Source organism: Sapajus apella, unplaced genomic scaffold (genome assembly GCF_009761245.1).
Source record: "Sapajus apella isolate SASKATOON/1434 unplaced genomic scaffold, GSC_monkey_1.0 scaffold32, whole genome shotgun sequence".
NCBI classification, from domain to species: Eukaryota; Metazoa; Chordata; class Mammalia; order Primates; family Cebidae; genus Sapajus; species Sapajus apella.
The window spans coordinates 24449543-24468606 of NW_022436972.1; the positions used below are offsets into that span (position 1 = coordinate 24449543).

The window sequence follows — 19064 nt, forward strand, 5'->3', positions numbered from 1 at the left end:
TACATATAACGACACATGTAGAATATACATATTAACTCTAAGAGTTGTCTTCTTCGCTTTTAGTGTGGATCTATTCATTATCAAAGACTAGCTTACAAGGGGCATAAGAGTAGGCTCTTTTCTTGTTTGTTTCTACTTCTTTCTAATCTCAAATGTTAACAGTAAGCCCTACAGTTTCCAGTGATAATTACATAACATGACCAGAGGGTGATGATTTTTAATCTGTGACAACCAATGATTTTCCTGTAGTTTCTTTCTTCAAAAATGCTTTTTACCAATTAATTTCTTGAGCTATGTCAATAGTTTATCTGACATTACAGAATTGTTTCCATGCATATCAGCCAAAATCACTAAAAATTTAAGGGAAAGCATAATCTAAATGAAACTTAGTAACAGAAGATCGGCTTATCATATTCTAAAAATTCTCAAAAATATTAAAAAGAATAAAGCAATATGGTCATCAATGTTAGAAATGGAATTCAAGTTCAAGAAGTTCACAACTATAATGATCCTTAGGATATTCAAATTTCATTTGAACAGAAAATTTGGTAAATTTCTAGTTATGGTCTTACTGAAATTACTAATTCATAAGTGCCCAGCAGCCTCTGCATTAAGGGAAACAATTTACCTCTCACTGAGAATGTCCTAGTTAATAAAAATGTATCTTTACTTAATAACAAGCAGAATGCTTGCAAAATAATGGTCCTCTAAGGAGTGTCAAAACAAGCTAGTGATCTGCGGTTTTATCAAGGAAACAAGAACCTGATTTAAACTAGAATGCTGGGATATTTCACCTATCATCCCAAGGGCTTTATATTTTTCAAGGAGAAGATGAGGAGGATTTTTCCCAGAGATACAGCCATCAAGCCCAGGATTAAAAGGGCATGAAAAACAAACAGACAAAAAACAAAAACAGAGCAAAAATTCAGTTATTTTTAAAAATGCTTGGGTATAATCCTAGTTCCAGTCCCCATCAAAAGCCACCCCGTAAAATTTAGCCTTCCTTGTGGGTAATCTCAGAAGTTTCACATGGGAAAAAGGCCAAAGTGACTGCCACGGTGCAGACATCAGGCTCACCTGACTACGATGCCTGTGGTTCTATACTGCGTCAGATGGGAACAGTGGTGCCGATTGCCCCCACAACTGAGGGCTGCTGAGGACTGCCTCAGGGGTGCATTTGCGGCTCTTTTCCTCCTGTGGTCCATGTGGAAGGAGAGTGCTTCAGAGATGACAAAGAACAGGAAAACAAAAATTCACACAAAGGAAAAGAAAAGTCCCCTCACTAAGGCACATCACACACATAATCCTAAAAGCAAGCAATAAAATAAGCCTGCAAACTGGCCATAGATTGTTATACAGAATAATGAATGTGAGAGCAAATATCCTGGGAAGACAAACTGGAGAGAGGCTGACTGCGGACCAGATCCTGATGTTTTAAAGGGGAAAGAGGTTGCCATCAGCTGTGTGTCCTCTTAGGATGGTGATGAATATCAAATAATGGCCTAATTAGGGAACAGAAATTTTGAATTTATGTTAATAGCAATAATCCTTTACTAACAATCTTTTTCCTTCAGACAAAAATATATAGACATGTCAAAAGCATAACCATCTGAGGATCAATACAGCAATCCACTGTTTACAACTTTTGAATGTAAAGAAGGTTAAAGATCAAGAATTTGTTTCACAATGAAGCTCCCAGAGTAGTAAGAAGAGGCAGATGATCCCATGTAGAAATCTACCTGCTTTTTATCACCTTACAGAGAAAACTGAAGTCGAAATTCTAACAACTTACCCTTTCTACTTCATGACATTTTTTCAAGGCATCCCCATATTTCCCCAGACGCTGATAAGCTGAAATGCATTCTGTCTGAAACCACATGCACTGCATTTCATTTAGATTTTCCATGGCAGATGTTCCTTCCTGAAATGGAAGCATTCAAAACTATAGAGAGCAAACAATAAAACAGATCCTAAAAAACAGCAAACAATAAAACATTTCCTCTTTTACAACTAGGGCTAAAGTACTATTATGACAACAGCAGCAATTAGCAAATATATCAGTATGTTTCCAAACATGGTTTTAAATTACAGTAGTCACGCCTCACTCAAGGTTTCACTTTCCATGGTTTCAGTTACCTACAGTAGACCATGGTCTAAAAATATTAAAGGGGAAACTGCAGAAATTAAACAATTCTTAAGTTTTCAACTTCATGCCATTCTGAGTATCGTGATAAAATCTTGCGCCGTCCCACTCCATCCCACCCGGGACATGAATCATCCCTTTGTCTATGCTACCCACACTGTCTATGCTACCCACCTGTAATTTTAGGAGCCATCTCAGTTATCAGATGGAAAACACACACATACATAACGTCTTATTTACCCAGCTCTGCTGGGGGTATTCAACACTCTTCATGTAAAAGACTCCAAATTACTAAATCTTAGTTTTTAAACACTAAAGTTTTTATTTCAACTATTTAAGAAAGTAGTCATATGAAGTATTGCCTATCTTCTGCCTTTCAAGCAAAAGCTATTTCAGCATTCCTTGCTGACTTGAGGTCACTGTAATGTATAATCAATATGTGTCAAATTTGTTAGTAATAGTTGCAGGCCTGTTTTTTGGTTTCCCAGTGTCCCACCTCCATTGTCACTTTCTTTGTGCCCATGTCTGCTTCTATCAGCATCTCCTGTTTCATGCCAACTCTTCTACTTTGATATTTCTCCTTTGAGGTGGGCTGACAAAACCAAATAACTGAATTTGTTAATTCAGGCTCAATAAAAATTCTGAGAGGAGTGTGAGACATAAATTAACCAATTTTACATGCAAGGATACTCAAGTTTTGTCACAGTCTAGAAGAGACATTTAAAATATATTTTGTATGACCCCAGGAAAGGATGACAAAGGTACATTTCTATAAATGATTTCAGGCTACAGTTCTTTTCACTCACATTTTGTGTATTAGTTCAATTTTCAGAACACATTAAAAGTCTAAAAACTAGTTTATCTCTGGAGGAAAAGAATTATTGACGTATTTTTATGTCTTCATTATGGATGTGTATATTTTCCATTTTGTATAATGGTCACATATTTTTATAAGAATTCTGTATTACTTTTCATTTCAAAAAGTTTATCGACTAGAACTATCCAACATATATCAGCAACTGTGTACAAAAATTCTAAACAGAAAAATCTGCAAGAAGGAAATATGTACACTTCACTCATTTATTAGTAAGCAGATATATCCTGATTATTCAGGGTGATTTGCAATTTTCTTCTCCTGCCTGTGTTATTCACCACACATTATGGATTTGCCTGACCAATAAACTAGTGTGGATAAAGTGAACAAGCTCGCCATACAGCATGGCGACTTGTCAAAAGTGGATGATCAGAGGCAGTTATGATGAGAAAGCCAAGCCACAGATTTTGGTGACTACTCTCCTTAAGTAACCAACTCCTCTCACCTTCTTTCTCATTCTCCTATGCCTCTGAAGATGCTCCCCAGTGTCTTTGGGTTTTTCTGTTTTCTTAAAAATCACTGAACTTCTTTAAGTCAGATTCAGTATCCCTTATCAGAAATGTCTAGAACCAGAAATGTTGCAAAGCTTCTCAAATTTTGGAATATTTGCATTATACTTACTGGTTGACCATCCCAAATCCAAAAATGAAAAATCCAAAATGCTCCAATGAGCATTTCCTTTGACCATCATGCCAGTGCTCGAAAAATTTCAAATTTTGAACCATTTTCAAATTAGGATTTTCAGATTTAGGATGCTCAACCTGTATACTTGATATTTAACTGTATTTTACTTTAAATCTCTACCTTGGCTTTCCAGGTGGTATTTTTCTCTGAAAACATAATTGGTTTTATGTTTATTCCTTGTACTCACTTCTTCATTTCAAACTTGTGATATTGTGGAAAGGGCACCAAAGACTTTGAAGTTAGCACATTTACTATGTGGTAACTGGGACTATGGGCACATGCCACCATGCCCAACTCAATTTTTCACTTATACTTTATGCTTCTGGTGTCAAGAAATGCTTCCTACCTCAAGCATAAAGAATGCTTCTTTATCCTAATGATAAACTCCTATATGTTTTCTTCTATAAGTGTGAAAGGTTTGCTTTCCATATCTGATCTTTAATCCACCTGGAACTGATTGGTGTACAGCAAAAAACAGGGATATTGGGTTTTTTTTCCCCCAGTAAGAGTAACTAATAGTCCCAGCAACCTTTTCATCTCTCATTTTTACAGTATCTCTGGGTATATCCCATTTTCCAAACATCTGTGAAATCTGTTTCTCAGCTTTCTACTGTTCCATTAGTCTACTTACATTTTTAACCATAAACATGTTTTATAACATAATGGAAAGTCTACATGGAAAGGATAAAAAAGGATGGTAAAGGAGGGAAAGGAAAGGAATGGATGTGTAGCCCAACAATCTCAGGAAACTTAAATTCCTGAATGTCACAGAGACTAGTTCACAGCAATTAGTTCTATACTAAAAGAACTCTATGAGCAAGTCAAAAGTAAGATAGAATTAAAAAGCAGTCACGAATTACTAGGGGGACAAAGAATTTGAGATATAAATCAAATTTTACACGTAAGTGCTAAAGTATGGCATACTGTTTATATATGAACCAAGATATTTTGCTCTTTCTATTGTTTAACCATCCCCTGCCAGAAACATATACACAGACGCACACAGTAAGAAACCATTCTTAGGAAATGGGCTAAATGGGATTTAAAAAGTAATAACAAAAATGAATTCTTATGAACTTCAGTGGCAAACTTCACAAATCGTCTTAACTTAGACAATTACATGCTCATGTATGCTATTTCCTACCCTTGTGAACTTGGAGCACATTTCCTCTGCTTCTTTGATCATATTTGCTCGAAGCATGTATTTTGCACATTTGGAATTGATAAATCTATCAGCTGTGTCCAAAGACTGTGCTTCATCCATCCACTTTGCAGCTTCTTTGAGATTACCTATATGCTACAAAAGATAAAATGCATCACAATTTATAATCAAGAGAGTATGAATATAATAAAGCGGAAAATAATTTGCACAGGGAAAATAGAAATCTGTCACAATTTCTGTCAAATTTACTTAGAAATCAAAATTACAGTTCGCATTTACTAAGAGCTCAAATGATTACACATCCAATTACAGACTGATTATACAATTTATATATATAAAACTACTCAAAATTATTAGAGTATTAGAAAAAGATTATCAGGATGCCCTGGAAATTATTTCTACAAAGAAAGAACTCCAAGGCTTCTTAGAGTAGCTGAATTCTTCAACTACAAAAAGCAGGATTGAGATTTTACCTTGTAAATTTTTGCTTTCACATAGAATAATTCTATTAAAGTTGGAGTACTAGCAATTGCAGCATTAATATAATCCAAAGCCAAAGAATACTGTCCAAGTTTATCAAAGTGCTGTGCCAGGAAATACTGAACCCAAAGTAGTGTTGTTGGGGGTTCCTTCTCCCCATTCTCTGCAATCAAACAAATATTAAATTATTACAGGAAGAATATAAAGCAAATCACATACTTTAACTCTCCTATTTCATAATGAAATTAATGACTATTGCAATAATAATAAGCAGGAAAAACTCACCAAAGACTACTAATTTCAAAAGAAGGAGTATGACTTCATAAAGTTCAAAAAGTGGCAGCCATGAAGAGAAACAAGATTGTACTCTGACAGGCTTCTAACCCCAATCTTACTCCAAAGAAACAACACTGGGGAGAAGACATACATCAGTCTAATTCTGTGAATTCTCAGCTTGAAAGCAAAAGGGCAGTAAGACTAAGAAAAGTCAAGGAAAATAACCTGGAAAGAGATTTCCTAACTACCACTGCAAGATTTCAGCAGAGGCAAGAACTGCCAAACTGCCATGGCTTACCATTTTCCAGGCCTCAATACTAAATAAGGGATACCCAAAGTTGAAGACTATGACCTATAGGAAGAAGATACACTCGACAAAGTATAAATAACCCTGCCATCTGACAAAAACCTAAGTAGAAAAAACACAGCATAGTCCTCTTAAAAAAGCTGTCACATATGTAAACTTAGCTGAGTTCTATCCTGTTCCCCATCCTGCACCCTCTAACTACAGAGGAATAGATAAAGAAATACCATGCTCTCAAAATGGATTTCAGAAGGGAAGACATACAGGTATAAAAATGAGGAGGAAACAGTGAATATACCCACACTACATCAAAACAAACAAGTCTCCTAGCATAGCTGACCAAATAACATGATAATGTAAACACACTATAGCACACATTAAAACACAAATAATAAAATAAAGGCAATGACTTAAGCATCTATTTTGTTCCTCTCATATAAACTATATTTTAAGGGAACCAAATATTTGATGTAGGAAAGTTCTTTATAAGAAAAATTCCAGCTAGCAAATGCAGAAGAAAGGATCAGAATGAACAAGGGATCTAGGCAATGATCTTCAATGGCTGAGAGGCCAATAAGAAATTTTTGTCTCGTTTTGTCACCAAGGCTGGAGTGTAGTGGCATGATCACAACTAACTGTAGCCTGAAACTCCTGGGTTCAAGTGATTCTCATGCCTCAGTTTCCCAAGTAGATGGGACTACAGGTGAGCACCACCGAACCTGGCTAATATTTTAATTTTTTGTAGACAGGGTCTCACTTTGTTGCCCAGGCTGGCCTCCAAATCCTGGCTTCAAGAGATCCTTCTGCCTCAGCCTCCCACAGTGTTGGGGTCACAGGTGTGAACGACCGTGCCCCCTGCCGTCAAGGACCTTTTTAATGAGTATAACAGGCAAACATCTGAATCCTTATCAATCTTAACATCAAAAAAGAGAGACAACCAGAATGCCTCAAGCTTCCTGATACAACAGGAAGCACAAAACACCACCTGTATTTAAACAGAACCTGAATCTAACCCAGCATGTAAACCTAACTATAACTTACAAGAAGTATGAATGACAGTGGAATATAGCAAATAATGCCATGATTAAGAAATCAGCTATATCCAGGATACGGGACATGTAAGACAAATACCCCAAATGACTGTTTTTTTGAAAGGGAGGAGAGAGTTACTGTTCTAGATTAAAATAATGAGACATAACAATCAAATCATGGAGATCTAACAACCAAATATTTGGTATGAACCTTAACTGAATCTATACTCAAATAAACCAAACAAAGACTTCTTTTAGATAACTGCGGAAATCTGAATGCGGACTGGGTATTGGATATTATGGTATGGCGTTTTGTGTGACATGGCACTCAGTGACTTCTTCTGTTTAAGTGTTTTAAATAGAGATGCACACTAAGGTATTTACAGATGAAATAGTCTGGAATTTGCTCTAAAAATACTCAAAGAGGGTGTGGCAGCTCATACCTGTAATCCCAGCACTTTGGGAGACTGAGGCAGGCAGATCGCTTGAGCTCAGGAGTTCAAGATCAGCCTGGGCAATATGGCAAAACCCCATCTCTATAAAAAAAACCCACCCACACACAAAATTAGCCAGGCATGGTGGCACACACCTGTAGTCCCTGCTACTCAGGAGGCTGAGGTGGGAGGATCACGTGAGCCCAGAAGTTCAGCTTGGGCAACATAGTGAGGCCCCATCTCTTAAAAAATATTACAAAAATTCTGAAAGAGTATTTTAGTATTTATAGAATACTACAAATATAGAAGCAAACGGCCAAATTAAACAGGATTAAATGTAGTAAGAGGGTAGAGAAAGCAAAGAATTTAGGGACTCAAGAAAACAGGTTCCAATATAATCTAACTACATGGTCTTGGGCAAGCCATTCAAGCTCTCAAGTCTGTTTCCTCATGCTAAAACAAGGTTAACTCCCATCTCACGAGATTATGGAAAATTTAAATTAAGTAAGATGGAAAGTGTTCTCATTTCATTCACCAATTTGAAACCTATTTATTAAGTAGCCATTAGTTAGCACACATATAATATTCGTAAAAGTGCATTACTGTAATTAAAAATGAAATGAGTCATCAAATTCCAATTCAATCTAATTTAAACTTACCATGTGGGCTAAAAAAGTCACATGTTTTAAGAGAGGCTTCATAATTAGTAACAAGTTCCTGGATTATAGAAACCTGTTAAAGAAACATATTTTTAAAATTTAAAAATATCTTACTGAAGGTATTTTTACTCATTATGGTTTAAATTACATTTTAAAAATATACATTTCAGAACTATGAATTAATTAAATTGATAGGGTGTCTGCTTTGTCCCCATTCCCATTATGAATATTTCCCTTTAGAGAAGGGGTGGAAAAAAACAAAATAATGGACACTGCTATCTTTATTAATAGTGTGACAGAACCTCATTAATTTTCATCTCAAAAAGTAATTCAAAGTTTTGAAGAACAAATTATCACTAGTTACTATAAAACCTTTTTTATCCAATAAACCGATATTTATATACATCTGAATATTTAAATGGTAAATTTGTCCATTATGTAAATATTCAGATTTTCTAAAATGTTACACATTACAAAAAAGTGAAATAATCCAAGGCTTGAAAATAAATGAAATTAAAAATGACTCTTTTGCTTATTATTGTTAGCAACCCCACAATAATTGTATTGTACTTAATACAATTATGGGTTTTCCCAACCAATTTACTTGTCTACCTACTACAAAATAAGGTCTAGTGCTCATCAGCAGCACATACACCAAAATTGGAACAACACATAGATTGACATGGCTCCTGTGAAAGAATGACACACACAGTAATGAAGCGTCCTATATTTAAAGGAAATAAGGTCTGGCATATTTCTTAACTGTTTTATGAAAAATGGAGCTTTAGACATCTTTAATTTCAGAATAAAACAATTATATTTCTTTTATTTCCCTAGGCCTCTTTATGAACTAACCAAAATTCACTATGGTTCCCCGACACTGAAGTGATCATGTGCCACAAACTCCTGAACAGATTTTTGTATATATGGCTACAAAAGAAACCTCTTCACGCATACCATTTACTATCAGAAGATATGATTTAATTAGCTTTATTTTGAATCCAGATTACTCCCCACACTACAAAGACACAGGACAGTGTCCATGAATCCACTGACCATCCCAGACACCAGTCAAAACACAAAAAAGGCCAAATTACAACAACACTTTTCAGGCCTATATGATAGCCTTCTCACATGATGCTACAGCATATGGCAGAATTCTCTAGCATAGTTAAATGGACAGGCAATGCAAAAATAAGACAGTAGCAGTAAAGAGCAGAAAAGGCAGAGTGTGAAAAAAAATTTACACACACTATGACTTCAGTAAAACATTTATGTAAAGATACCACATAGTCAATGAAAATATAACCAAAGACATTAGGATGATGGAAAACGGGCATATTCTTTATTTTAAAAACAAAACATAGATTGTTTAATTTAAAAACAGAGGGTCTGAAAGTACGATCTTCAGACCATTAATACTGTCAACAGTAGTGTCAGCATTACCTGGCAACTTGTTAGAAATACTATTCTGTACAATCTGTTTTGGGGTGGGTGGGTGGGTGTGCGTGTGTGTGTGTGTGTGTGTCTGTGTGTCTGTGTATGTGTGTTTAAGAGGCAGGGTCTCCCTCTGTCACCTAGGCTGGAGTGCAGTGGTGTGATCATCACTTACTGTAGCCTTGAACTTCTGTTCTCAAGCGATCGTCCCACCTCAGCCTCCAAAGCAGCTAAGACTACTGGCATGTATTACCATGTCCTGCTAATTTTTTTTTTTTTTTTTTAAAGATAGAGTCTCACTATATTGCTCAGGCTTGTCTTGAACTCCTGGGCTCAAACGATCCTCCCGCCACCACCTACCAAAGTGCAGGGACTACAGGTGTAAGCCACCATGCCCAGCCTCTGTACAGTCTGTTTTTAACAAGTCGTCTGTAAATCCTGATACACAATGAAGAGTCTGAGAACCACTGATTTTAAAAAATTGCAAAAAAACTTTTACTATAAAGCAAAACTAAAGGTAACAGACATTTTTAACCCACCATAACCTCCCCACCAATCTCACCTAGAATATCTATAACTTAAAAACCTTTTTTACAGGCTTAGAAATTTAGTACTCAAGTTGTTTAACTTATGAAGGCAAATAATTTTTTTTCAGGAACTTGTGCCATCTACTGGTAGCTGCTAAAACTGCAACTAGAGGAGGCTTTTAAAAGGGTGGACTAGTGCATCTCCAAGGGTAAAACCTATTTTTAAAGAAGTCAATTTTAACAATAAAGAGTACAACAAAATGGCAGGGAGCGGTGGCTCACGCCTGTAATCCCACTACTTTGGGAGGCTGAGGTAGGCAGATCACCTGAGGTCAGGAGTTTGAGACCAGCCTGACCAACATGGAAAAACCCCATCTCTACTTAAAATACAAAATTAGCCAGGCGTGGCGGTGCATGCCTGTAATCCCAGCTACTCAGGACACTGAGGCAGGAGAATCGCTTGAACCCGGGAGGTAGAGGTTGCAGTGAGACGAGATTGCACCATGCACTCAAGCCTGGGCAACAAGAGGAAAAAAAAAAAGGGTACAACAAAACATACACTAAAGTTACACATAATCCTTCATAAAAGAATATAAACACTGCTAAATAAAACAAATATCCAGATTCAGAATGTCAAAACAAGATCTGATGATGGGGGAAAAAAGATAATGGAAAATTCATATGAAATCTCCTACATTAAAAAAGGAGGGGGGGACTGGCTGTTCTGGTTCATTAGGCATACTTCTTGAATATATTTCATATATTTTGTTTGTTTGTTTGTTTGAGATAAAGTCTCACTCTGTTACCTAAGCTGGAGTGCAGTGGCGTGATCTCAGCTCACCGAAGCCTCTGCCTCCCAGTTTCAAGTGATTCTCCTGCCTCAGCCTCTCATGTAGCTGGGGCTACAGTTATGCACCACCATGCCAGGCTCATTTTTTGTATTTTTAGTAGAGATGGGATTTTACCATGTTGACCAGGCTGGTCTCAAACTCCTGACCTCAGGTCAGGTGATCTAACTGCCTTGACCTCCCAAAGTGCTGGAATTACAGGAATGAGCCACCGTGCCTGGCCAAAATTTATATCATAGTTACTTATTATTTTTATTTTTTGAAACAGGGCCTTACTCTGTCACACAGGCTGAAGTGCAGTGGTGTGAACTCTCCCTGCAACCTCCGCCTCCCAGGCTTCAAGCAATCCTCCTGAGTAGCTAGGACTACAACCATGCACCACCACACATGGCTAATTTTTCTGTTTTTTTGTAGAGACAGGGCTTTGTCCAGTTTCCTGGGCTGATCTCAAACTCCTGACCTCAAGCGATCTGCCCACCTTGGCCTCCCAAAGTGCTGGGATTACAGGCATGAGCCATTACACCCGGCCTTATAGTTAACTTTTCATTCAGTAATTAAGTGAACAATTTTCCATGAAAGTTAATCTAAGAAGTTTTACTCAAGTTTACTTATAATTTATATCTTAATTAGGTAGTGTGTAATTTGACAAACTAATACATAATAGCTATTCTTCTTTAAAATGGTGTTTTGTCTCTGTTATTTTAAAATCAAGAAAGTCAATCCACTTAAGTATCTGAAATCACACCAAAAACATAAAAGGCCAACTTAAATTTTATGGCCCAAATTTTTCTTACAACATGAAAAATTTTCCAAGTTCAGCCACCTTTTCCTGGTTTAAATACTTTCTTCTAACGGCTACATTAGATCAAGATGGAAGAAGCTTTATCCTCATTAACAAAATCTAACCTAGGATAATACTGTAACTGTTATAATTTCCTAAAGTGTGTCCTTGACAAGTTTTACTTATGTAAGAGTTAAAAGACCTCTTTATTAACCTTAAAGACAAAGTCCCACAACATCATATCTGATACACAATTTTTTCACAATAAAGAGACAAATCACAGGTTTAAAATGTCAATGCAACATGAAGGTTACTAAATTAAGTACGCTAGTTTATCAACAAAGACCAAAATTGCTGAATTAAGTTCTGATACAGGCACAATTACTAGTGATAATTCTGGTGCTAAAAAGGCTAGTTATAGAGGCAAATTGTCCAAGAACAATCGATAATAAAATCGAAGTACAGAGATGAGGTGTGAGAGGGGTGGGACTTACCATGTAATTTAGAGTAAGGGAAAATTACCATTTCTTGAACATATTCAAACCAAGTACTTTACAAACTTTATCATTTAATTAAAACACACATCAACACTTTACATATTATTTTCCCCACTCTATGATTCAGGTAATTGCTCAGAAAAAGTAAGTGATGGAGTCAGGATTCCAAACCAGGCCTGATTCCAAAGCAATGCTCTTTTTATTTTACCAGTATTTCTCCAAAGGTGGTACATACAGTGAATGGGATGATTATCATTAACTTACCAATTGAATTTTTAACTTATGTCTTCATATTAATGTGTTATAACCCATGATTTTCATGACAAACAAAAAAGTAATCAAATTTGGTGAAAAACATTAAGTAAATAACACCACAGTGTTAATCTGGATTTGGAAAGAATCATGAAGAAATTAAGTGAATGTTGGCAGACATTATACTATACTAAATGCCTCCCTAGGCAAGAAAAGCATTTGTCTTTATTTTCCTCTACCAAGCTTTAAAACTTAAAAGTGATTCACATACATCATTACCATTAACTGTTGATCAGAATGTCTCAATAAAAATACCGCCTGGGGAGTTGTCTGATAGATACTGTTACCTCTGTAAACAACACCCTCTGGAATTTTTAAATATAAGATGGTATCTTATTATTTTCTTTTTAGTAAGAAATCCAGGATTTCTGGGTCCCACAAATATTGCACAATAAAAAATTTAACATGGCCCTTTCTCTCCCTTACTTACAGCATCTGAGAAAAAATATTCTTTTGTACTGCACTGAAATACAAATCAAACTCTTCCTTTCCTTGATAATTACTAGCCCAACATGTCAACAGTAAAATTCTTTGTTAAGAAGGCTGTCCTGCCAGGTGCAGTGGCATGTGCCTGTAGTCCCAGCTACTAGGGAGGCTGAGGCTGGAGAATCGCTTGAGTCCAGGAGTTCTGGGTTGTTGTGCGCTATGCCAATTGGGTGTCTGCACTAAGTTTGGCATCAATATGGTGACCTCGTGGGAGCAGGGAACCACCAAGTTGCCTAATGAGGGGCGAACCAGCCCAGGTCGGAAACATAGCAGGTCAAAACTCCCGTGCTGATCAGTAGTGGGATTGCGCCCGTGAATAGCCACTGCACTCCAGCCTGGGCAAGATAGCAAGCCCCCGTCTCCTAAAAAAAAGAAGTCTGTCCTGTGCCTTGTGGAATGTTTAGCAGCATCCCTGGCAGCCACACACTGGATGCCAGTAGCACATCTCACTGTGGTGACAATCAAAAACCTCTCCAGACATTGTAAAATGTCCCACGGGAAAAAAATCCACTCCCCAACACCCTCAGTGAGAAGTACTGCTCTAAGGAGGACTTTCCAAGACAGTTTTAAAACAGCAGATGAATTTCCACAACAGAAATAAACATCACCATATCTGGTTCCACTAAATTTTTAACATCTCTATGTCAAAACAAAAATAAACACAAGACAGGAAATATTTCACACATACTGCTAGTGGAAATGCAAATTGATATCCACAACCTTGTGAAAAACTAATTTATCCATGTTTATCAAGAATCACAAAAATGTTCATGCCCTTTACCCACTGAGTGAATCTGAAAGTTTATGAGAAAAAAATAATCCTAAGCAAAGTTACTGTAAAGATATCTAATAATAAAAACTTGTAAAACCAAAGTCAACAATGAGGGGATGGTTCTAAAAGGTTATGCAATAACTAAACGAAACAATGAAGATTACATAACAACACAGTAAAAGCTTATCAAACTGCTGGGGCATGGAGGTGGGTACGGGTAGTTCACATCTATAATCCCAGCACTTTGGGAGGCCAAGGCAGGCAGATCTCTTGAGTCCAGGAGTTTGAGACCAGCCTGGGGCAACATAGTGAGACCCCATCTCTATAAAAATGTTTCTAAGGCCGGGCGTGGTGGCTCACGCCTGTAATCCAAGCACTTTGGAGGCCAAGGTGGGCAGATCACCTGAGGTCAGGAGTACAAGACAAGCCTGACCAACATGGTGAAACCCCGTATTTTTTTCTATTAAAAAAAAAGTTTTTTAAAAAAGGAACTGCTAGGAGGAAAAAGAAGAACAAAATTTTACAGACAAAATGACTACAGTTGCACAGATACACCACAATTAAATTCACAGGAAAAATAAAACTGTCATAGGAATTACATTAAAAATGCTCTTACAGCTAGGCATGGTGGCTCAAACCTGTAATCCCAGTGCATTGGGAGTCTAAGGCAAGAGAATCACTTGAGCCCAGAAGTGTGAGATCAGCCTAGATAATATAGCAAGACTCCTTCTCTACAAATTAAAAAATTAACCAGGTGTGGTAGCCTGCATCTATATTCCCAGCTACTCAAGAGGCTGAGATGTGAGGATCACTTAATCCCGGGAAATCAAGGCTACAGTGGGCTATGGTCAGGCCATTCATTGCTCTCCAGCCTGGGAGACAGAGCAAAATGCTATTTCAAAAATAAAATAAGTAAATAAATGTGTAAATGCTTTTAAGTTGTATAGTCATGTGGCAATTTATAATTGGGTTTTGTTTGGGCTTCCCTCCCATTTTTTCCAAATTTTCTGTATTGTGGTTATAGCATTTTTTTTTAACGAAAAATTACTTCTAAACTTTTGTGCCAAGTTGCTCAGCACTTTTACTATTTGAGAACATGGAAGCTGACGGAAGAGTACTATAAACTTACACAAATGCCAACAGAGAAGTGAGGAGATAAGATTCCTTACAAATATCATCAATGTGAAAAGTTAATACACAATACACATTATCTGTGCAACATATGAAATAGTTGATCAAACATCTGACTCACTGTCCCACTGGACAGCTTATCTATGAGTATTATAGAAATAATTCATTGGCGTTATGACTTAGACCACCAACAGACTATGGTATATAAAAAAATCTTCTCATTAAACTGCTACAGCTGTTGTGAATACTATGTTAGTTGTTTGTTTCTACCTTTGATTTTTTATTATTACTGCCACGCCGACTCTGGAACAGAAGGATTCTGGGACCCGATCAAAAAGATTACTAGGCAAGGTTCTTTGTTCACACTTAGAAGCTCTGAAATGGACACTATTTTAGAAAGCCAGTAAGCAATTACTCATAATAAAAGTTTGGTCTGGGCCAGGCACAGTGGCTCACTCCTGTAATCCTAGCACTTTGGGAGGCCAAGGCTGAAGGACTGTCTGAGCTTCGGAGTTCATGACCAGTCTGGGTGATATGGTGAAACCCTGTCTCTACTAAAATACAAAAAAATTAGCCAGGCATGGCAGCATGTGCCGGTAGTCCCAACTAATTGGGAGGCTAAGCCAGGAGAATTGTTTGAATCCCGGAGGCAGAAGTTGCAGTGAGCTGAGATCATGCCACTGCACTCCAGCCTGGGTGATAGAGGGAGACTTCATCTCCAAAACAAACAAAAAGTTTGGACTGATACAGTATGTGACAGACTACAATACAAACGACAGATGAAACCATCTGTACACTTCAAGTATGTAAGAGTTATTTTCTAAAAGTAGGAATTTTTTTTTTCCCCCCTGAGACAGGGTTAGTCTGTTGCACAGGCTAGAATGCAGTGGCCTAATCAAAGCTCACTGCAGCCTTGATCTCAGGCCCAAGCAATCCTCCCACCTCAGCCTCCCAAGCAGCTGGGACTACAGGCTCCTGCCACTATGACCAACTAATTGTTTTCATTTTTTGTAGACACGGAGTCTTATGTTGCCAGGCTTGTCTTGAATGCCTGGTCACAAGCGATCCTCCCACCTCAGCCTCTCAAACTGCTAGATTACAGGTGTGAGCCACCATGCCTGGCAAGCTGTCCCTTTTTTCAGTATGCATTACCAGAACATTTAAAGGTGGTTATTACCTATAAATACACAACTGATATTTTCAATGAGGTGACATCCACAAAAAATTTAGAAATATTCTTACCATTATCTTCAGTAAAAATTATATTATTTCACTAAAGCAATGAAAAATGTTGGAATCCCTATGCCATATATAGCAACCTAAACTGTTTTAGTTTAATACTACTTAACAGGTTTAAGGTATATGAAAAATATTCTCTACAATTCATAATATTCTACTTTCCCTGAAAGAAAAAATGTAACTGCTAAAAAAAAATTGTAAGTAAAAAAAAATAGAGAAAATATAAAAAGAAAAAAAAAAACTATGCCAAGATAAAAACCTAAAACAAAGGTACAGAGTTGAAAGTTTAGAGTCTACATAAAAACTAATTTTTAAAAAGTCTTTCTGTTGCCATGTTTTACATGGATGCCACTTAAAATATTATGTGAGGCCAGGCACGGTGGCTCATGCCTGTATTCCCAGCACTTTGGGAGGCCAAGGCGGGAGGATCACTTGAGGTCAAGAGTTCAAGACCAGCCTGGCCAACATGGTGAAACCCCATCGCTATTAAGATTACAAAAATTACCCAAACGCAGTGGCATGCACCCATAGTCCCAGCTATTCAGGAGGCTGAGGCAGAAGAATGGCTTAACCTGGGAGGCGGAGGTTGCAGTGAGCTGACATCACACTACTACACTCCAGCCTGGTTAACAGAGTGAGACTCTGTCTCAAAAATAAAATAAAACATTATCTGAGTAAGTGCTTTACATTGTGATTTTCACATTTCTGAAACAAGAAGATAGTTATACACATTTGAAGTAAGATTTGGGTTCTTTTATACTTTGGGAACTAATGCACAAATTTTAATTTCTAAAACCCAATAATAGCTATCTCCCATTTACTCAGATGTAATTACACCATGATTATATATAATGATATAACAGTAAAAGGATAACCCAAAACCCAAAAGCTTCACTCAAAGACTGGCAATTTTTTTTTAAGTACTTTTCAAAACAAGTAAGTAAATGTTTATCATCTCAGCAAGCTATGTGTTATGGACAGGACACCTATATTCAAATGGATAATAAGAAACAAAACAATATTAATTTTAACAAAATCTAACATAAAAGGGGTATAAATATATTTTTAGTAACATGTTTTATTCTTATAAAGTTTCATAAAAGAAAATAATACCTGGATATCAGAGTTTATAGAAGAATCTATTTCAAAATTAAAGAAAGCTGGGAAAATGAAGATTTCTCTTCTTCACCAAAGATTCTGCCAAAACCTCGCTAACAAAAGTAAAGTGAGTGCCATTTCTATACCTACTTATGTTTTTAAAAACCTTATGGAACTTGGCCAGGCACAGTGGCTCACACCTCTAATCCCAAATCACTTGAGGCCAGAGTTTGAGACCAGCCTGGTCAACACGGCAACACCCCATCTCTACCAAAAATACAAAAAAATAGCTGGGCATGGTAGTGGGCACCTGTATTCCCAGCTACTTGGGAGACTGAGGCAGGAGAATCATTTGAATCTGGGAGGCAGAGGTTGCAGTGAGCTGAGATCGCGCCACTGCACTCCAGCCTGGATGACAGAACAGGACTCCATCTCAAAAAACAACAACAAAAACCTTATGGAACTTGTCTGATGATCACTCACTGCCTTCCACTTCACACAAATTCTAGTTTGTCAAAAAAATTAAAATGTTGAAGACATTTAAGAAATATATTTCTTGCAACGTACTACATTCTAAGCTAACTTCAAAAGACAATTTCATTCTCATGCTATCAACATGAACTACTCTTTAATAATTGGAAGCTTATAAACAACAACTGTTTATCAGACTTCACCTTCTTGAAATCCTTCCTTGAAAGTTAAAAATGCATCTAACAGGTCTCACTGCTGGTTAGAAATGCGCAGTTTTAAAAATGGTCTCATGGTGTGCAGTGTACACAGCTCAGGTGATAGGTGTACCAAAATCTCAGAAATCACCACCAAAAAACTTATCCATGTAACCATATACCACTTGTTCCCCAAAAGCACTGAAATAATTTTTTGACAAAAAGAGTCAAACACCAAACCTACAAAATTTAATTTAAAAATAAATATTAAAAAATAAAATAAATAAAATGGTCTCATGAGTAATCACAAATATATGTGCCAAAATTATTTGAGAAACAGTTCCTAGACTTGCAAATTTTTTCTCACTATACTAAATTCAGATAACTTGAACTCAATTGTCTGCAGTTTAATTCATTTTGCAAACACACTTGGTCTTTTGGCATTTCTAATAAAATAACATTCCTGTTGCTGCTTTAAAATTAACACTAAAGAGACAGTTCCTATAAATTAGTGTATTCTCAATGCGTTATTCAAAAATACAATTTTCATGCTTTATATAAAATACCAAAAAAGTTTAGCATTTTAGGAAGGGCAACTTTGGGTCAATATTGGAAGAATTTTTAAAAAGTAAAAAGCCTATGCCTGTGAAAGCTCCATGATAGCTTGAGAGAAACAAATCTTTTAATGTCCACTGTAGGCAGTAGCTGCTACAAGACTGTTATAAAAGAAGTACTCTAATTCACATTCAGAAGACTTTCGTAATTTCAGACATTTCATCTAACCTTTTTTTCTCTGTCACCCTCACCAAAAAGGATAGAAGTATTTTACCCAATGTTAAATAACCTAGAGATATTATTGGTAGGCACCGGGTACATGTTTATATAGGAATCAATCACTATTTCTCAAAAAATTGACAGCAGGAACACTGCAGTCAAACCATACAACAGACATTAAAGAATTTTAAGGTTTTTTTGTTTTTTTTTTTTTTAAAAACATGATTTTTTTGTAATTGGGTACTAGATATCATCAATTGTTTCTTTTGTTTATGAAACCTGCTGCCACAGGTAGAAAAATGCCAATCAGCTATACCTATAACTAATGTTTCTAACATTTTATTATTCACAATTACTGCAAATTTATAAATTATTATGAATCAAAGCTAAGTAAATATAAAATTATAGTTTAACTAAAAACCTTTCAGCATTTCTTTTTTTTTTTTTTTT

General features: G+C 36.5%; 1 protein-coding gene and 1 non-coding gene across 8 annotated transcripts in view; one reads left to right on the forward strand and one right to left on the reverse strand.

Moving 5' to 3' along the window:
* Nucleotides 1-19064, reverse strand: part of NAA16 (N-alpha-acetyltransferase 16, NatA auxiliary subunit) — a 58859-nt gene that overhangs the window by 11889 nt on the left and 27906 nt on the right. For 4 of the 7 annotated variants that reach the window (XR_004273981.1, XM_032294798.1, XM_032294797.1 and 1 more), the window contains 4 exons: nt 8048-8120; nt 5337-5506; nt 4846-4998; nt 1793-1921 (listed from right to left, as the gene is read on the reverse strand). Coding sequence is in view for 5 of the 7 variants with exons in the window: in XM_032294798.1 (XP_032150689.1) it covers nt 1793-1921; nt 4846-4998; nt 5337-5506; nt 8048-8120 (525 nt within the window). In the remaining 2 variants the exon portion in view is untranslated. Of the gene's footprint in view, nt 1-1077; nt 1220-1792; nt 1922-3507; nt 4732-4770; nt 4999-5086; nt 5507-8047; nt 8121-19064 lie in introns of those variants that run through there. The other 3 variants (XR_004273980.1, XM_032294800.1, XM_032294801.1) reach the window with 3 other exon arrangements.
* Nucleotides 8680-8781, forward strand: LOC116562572. The gene has a single exon (XR_004274023.1). It is a non-coding gene; the product is annotated as a U6 spliceosomal RNA (small nuclear RNA).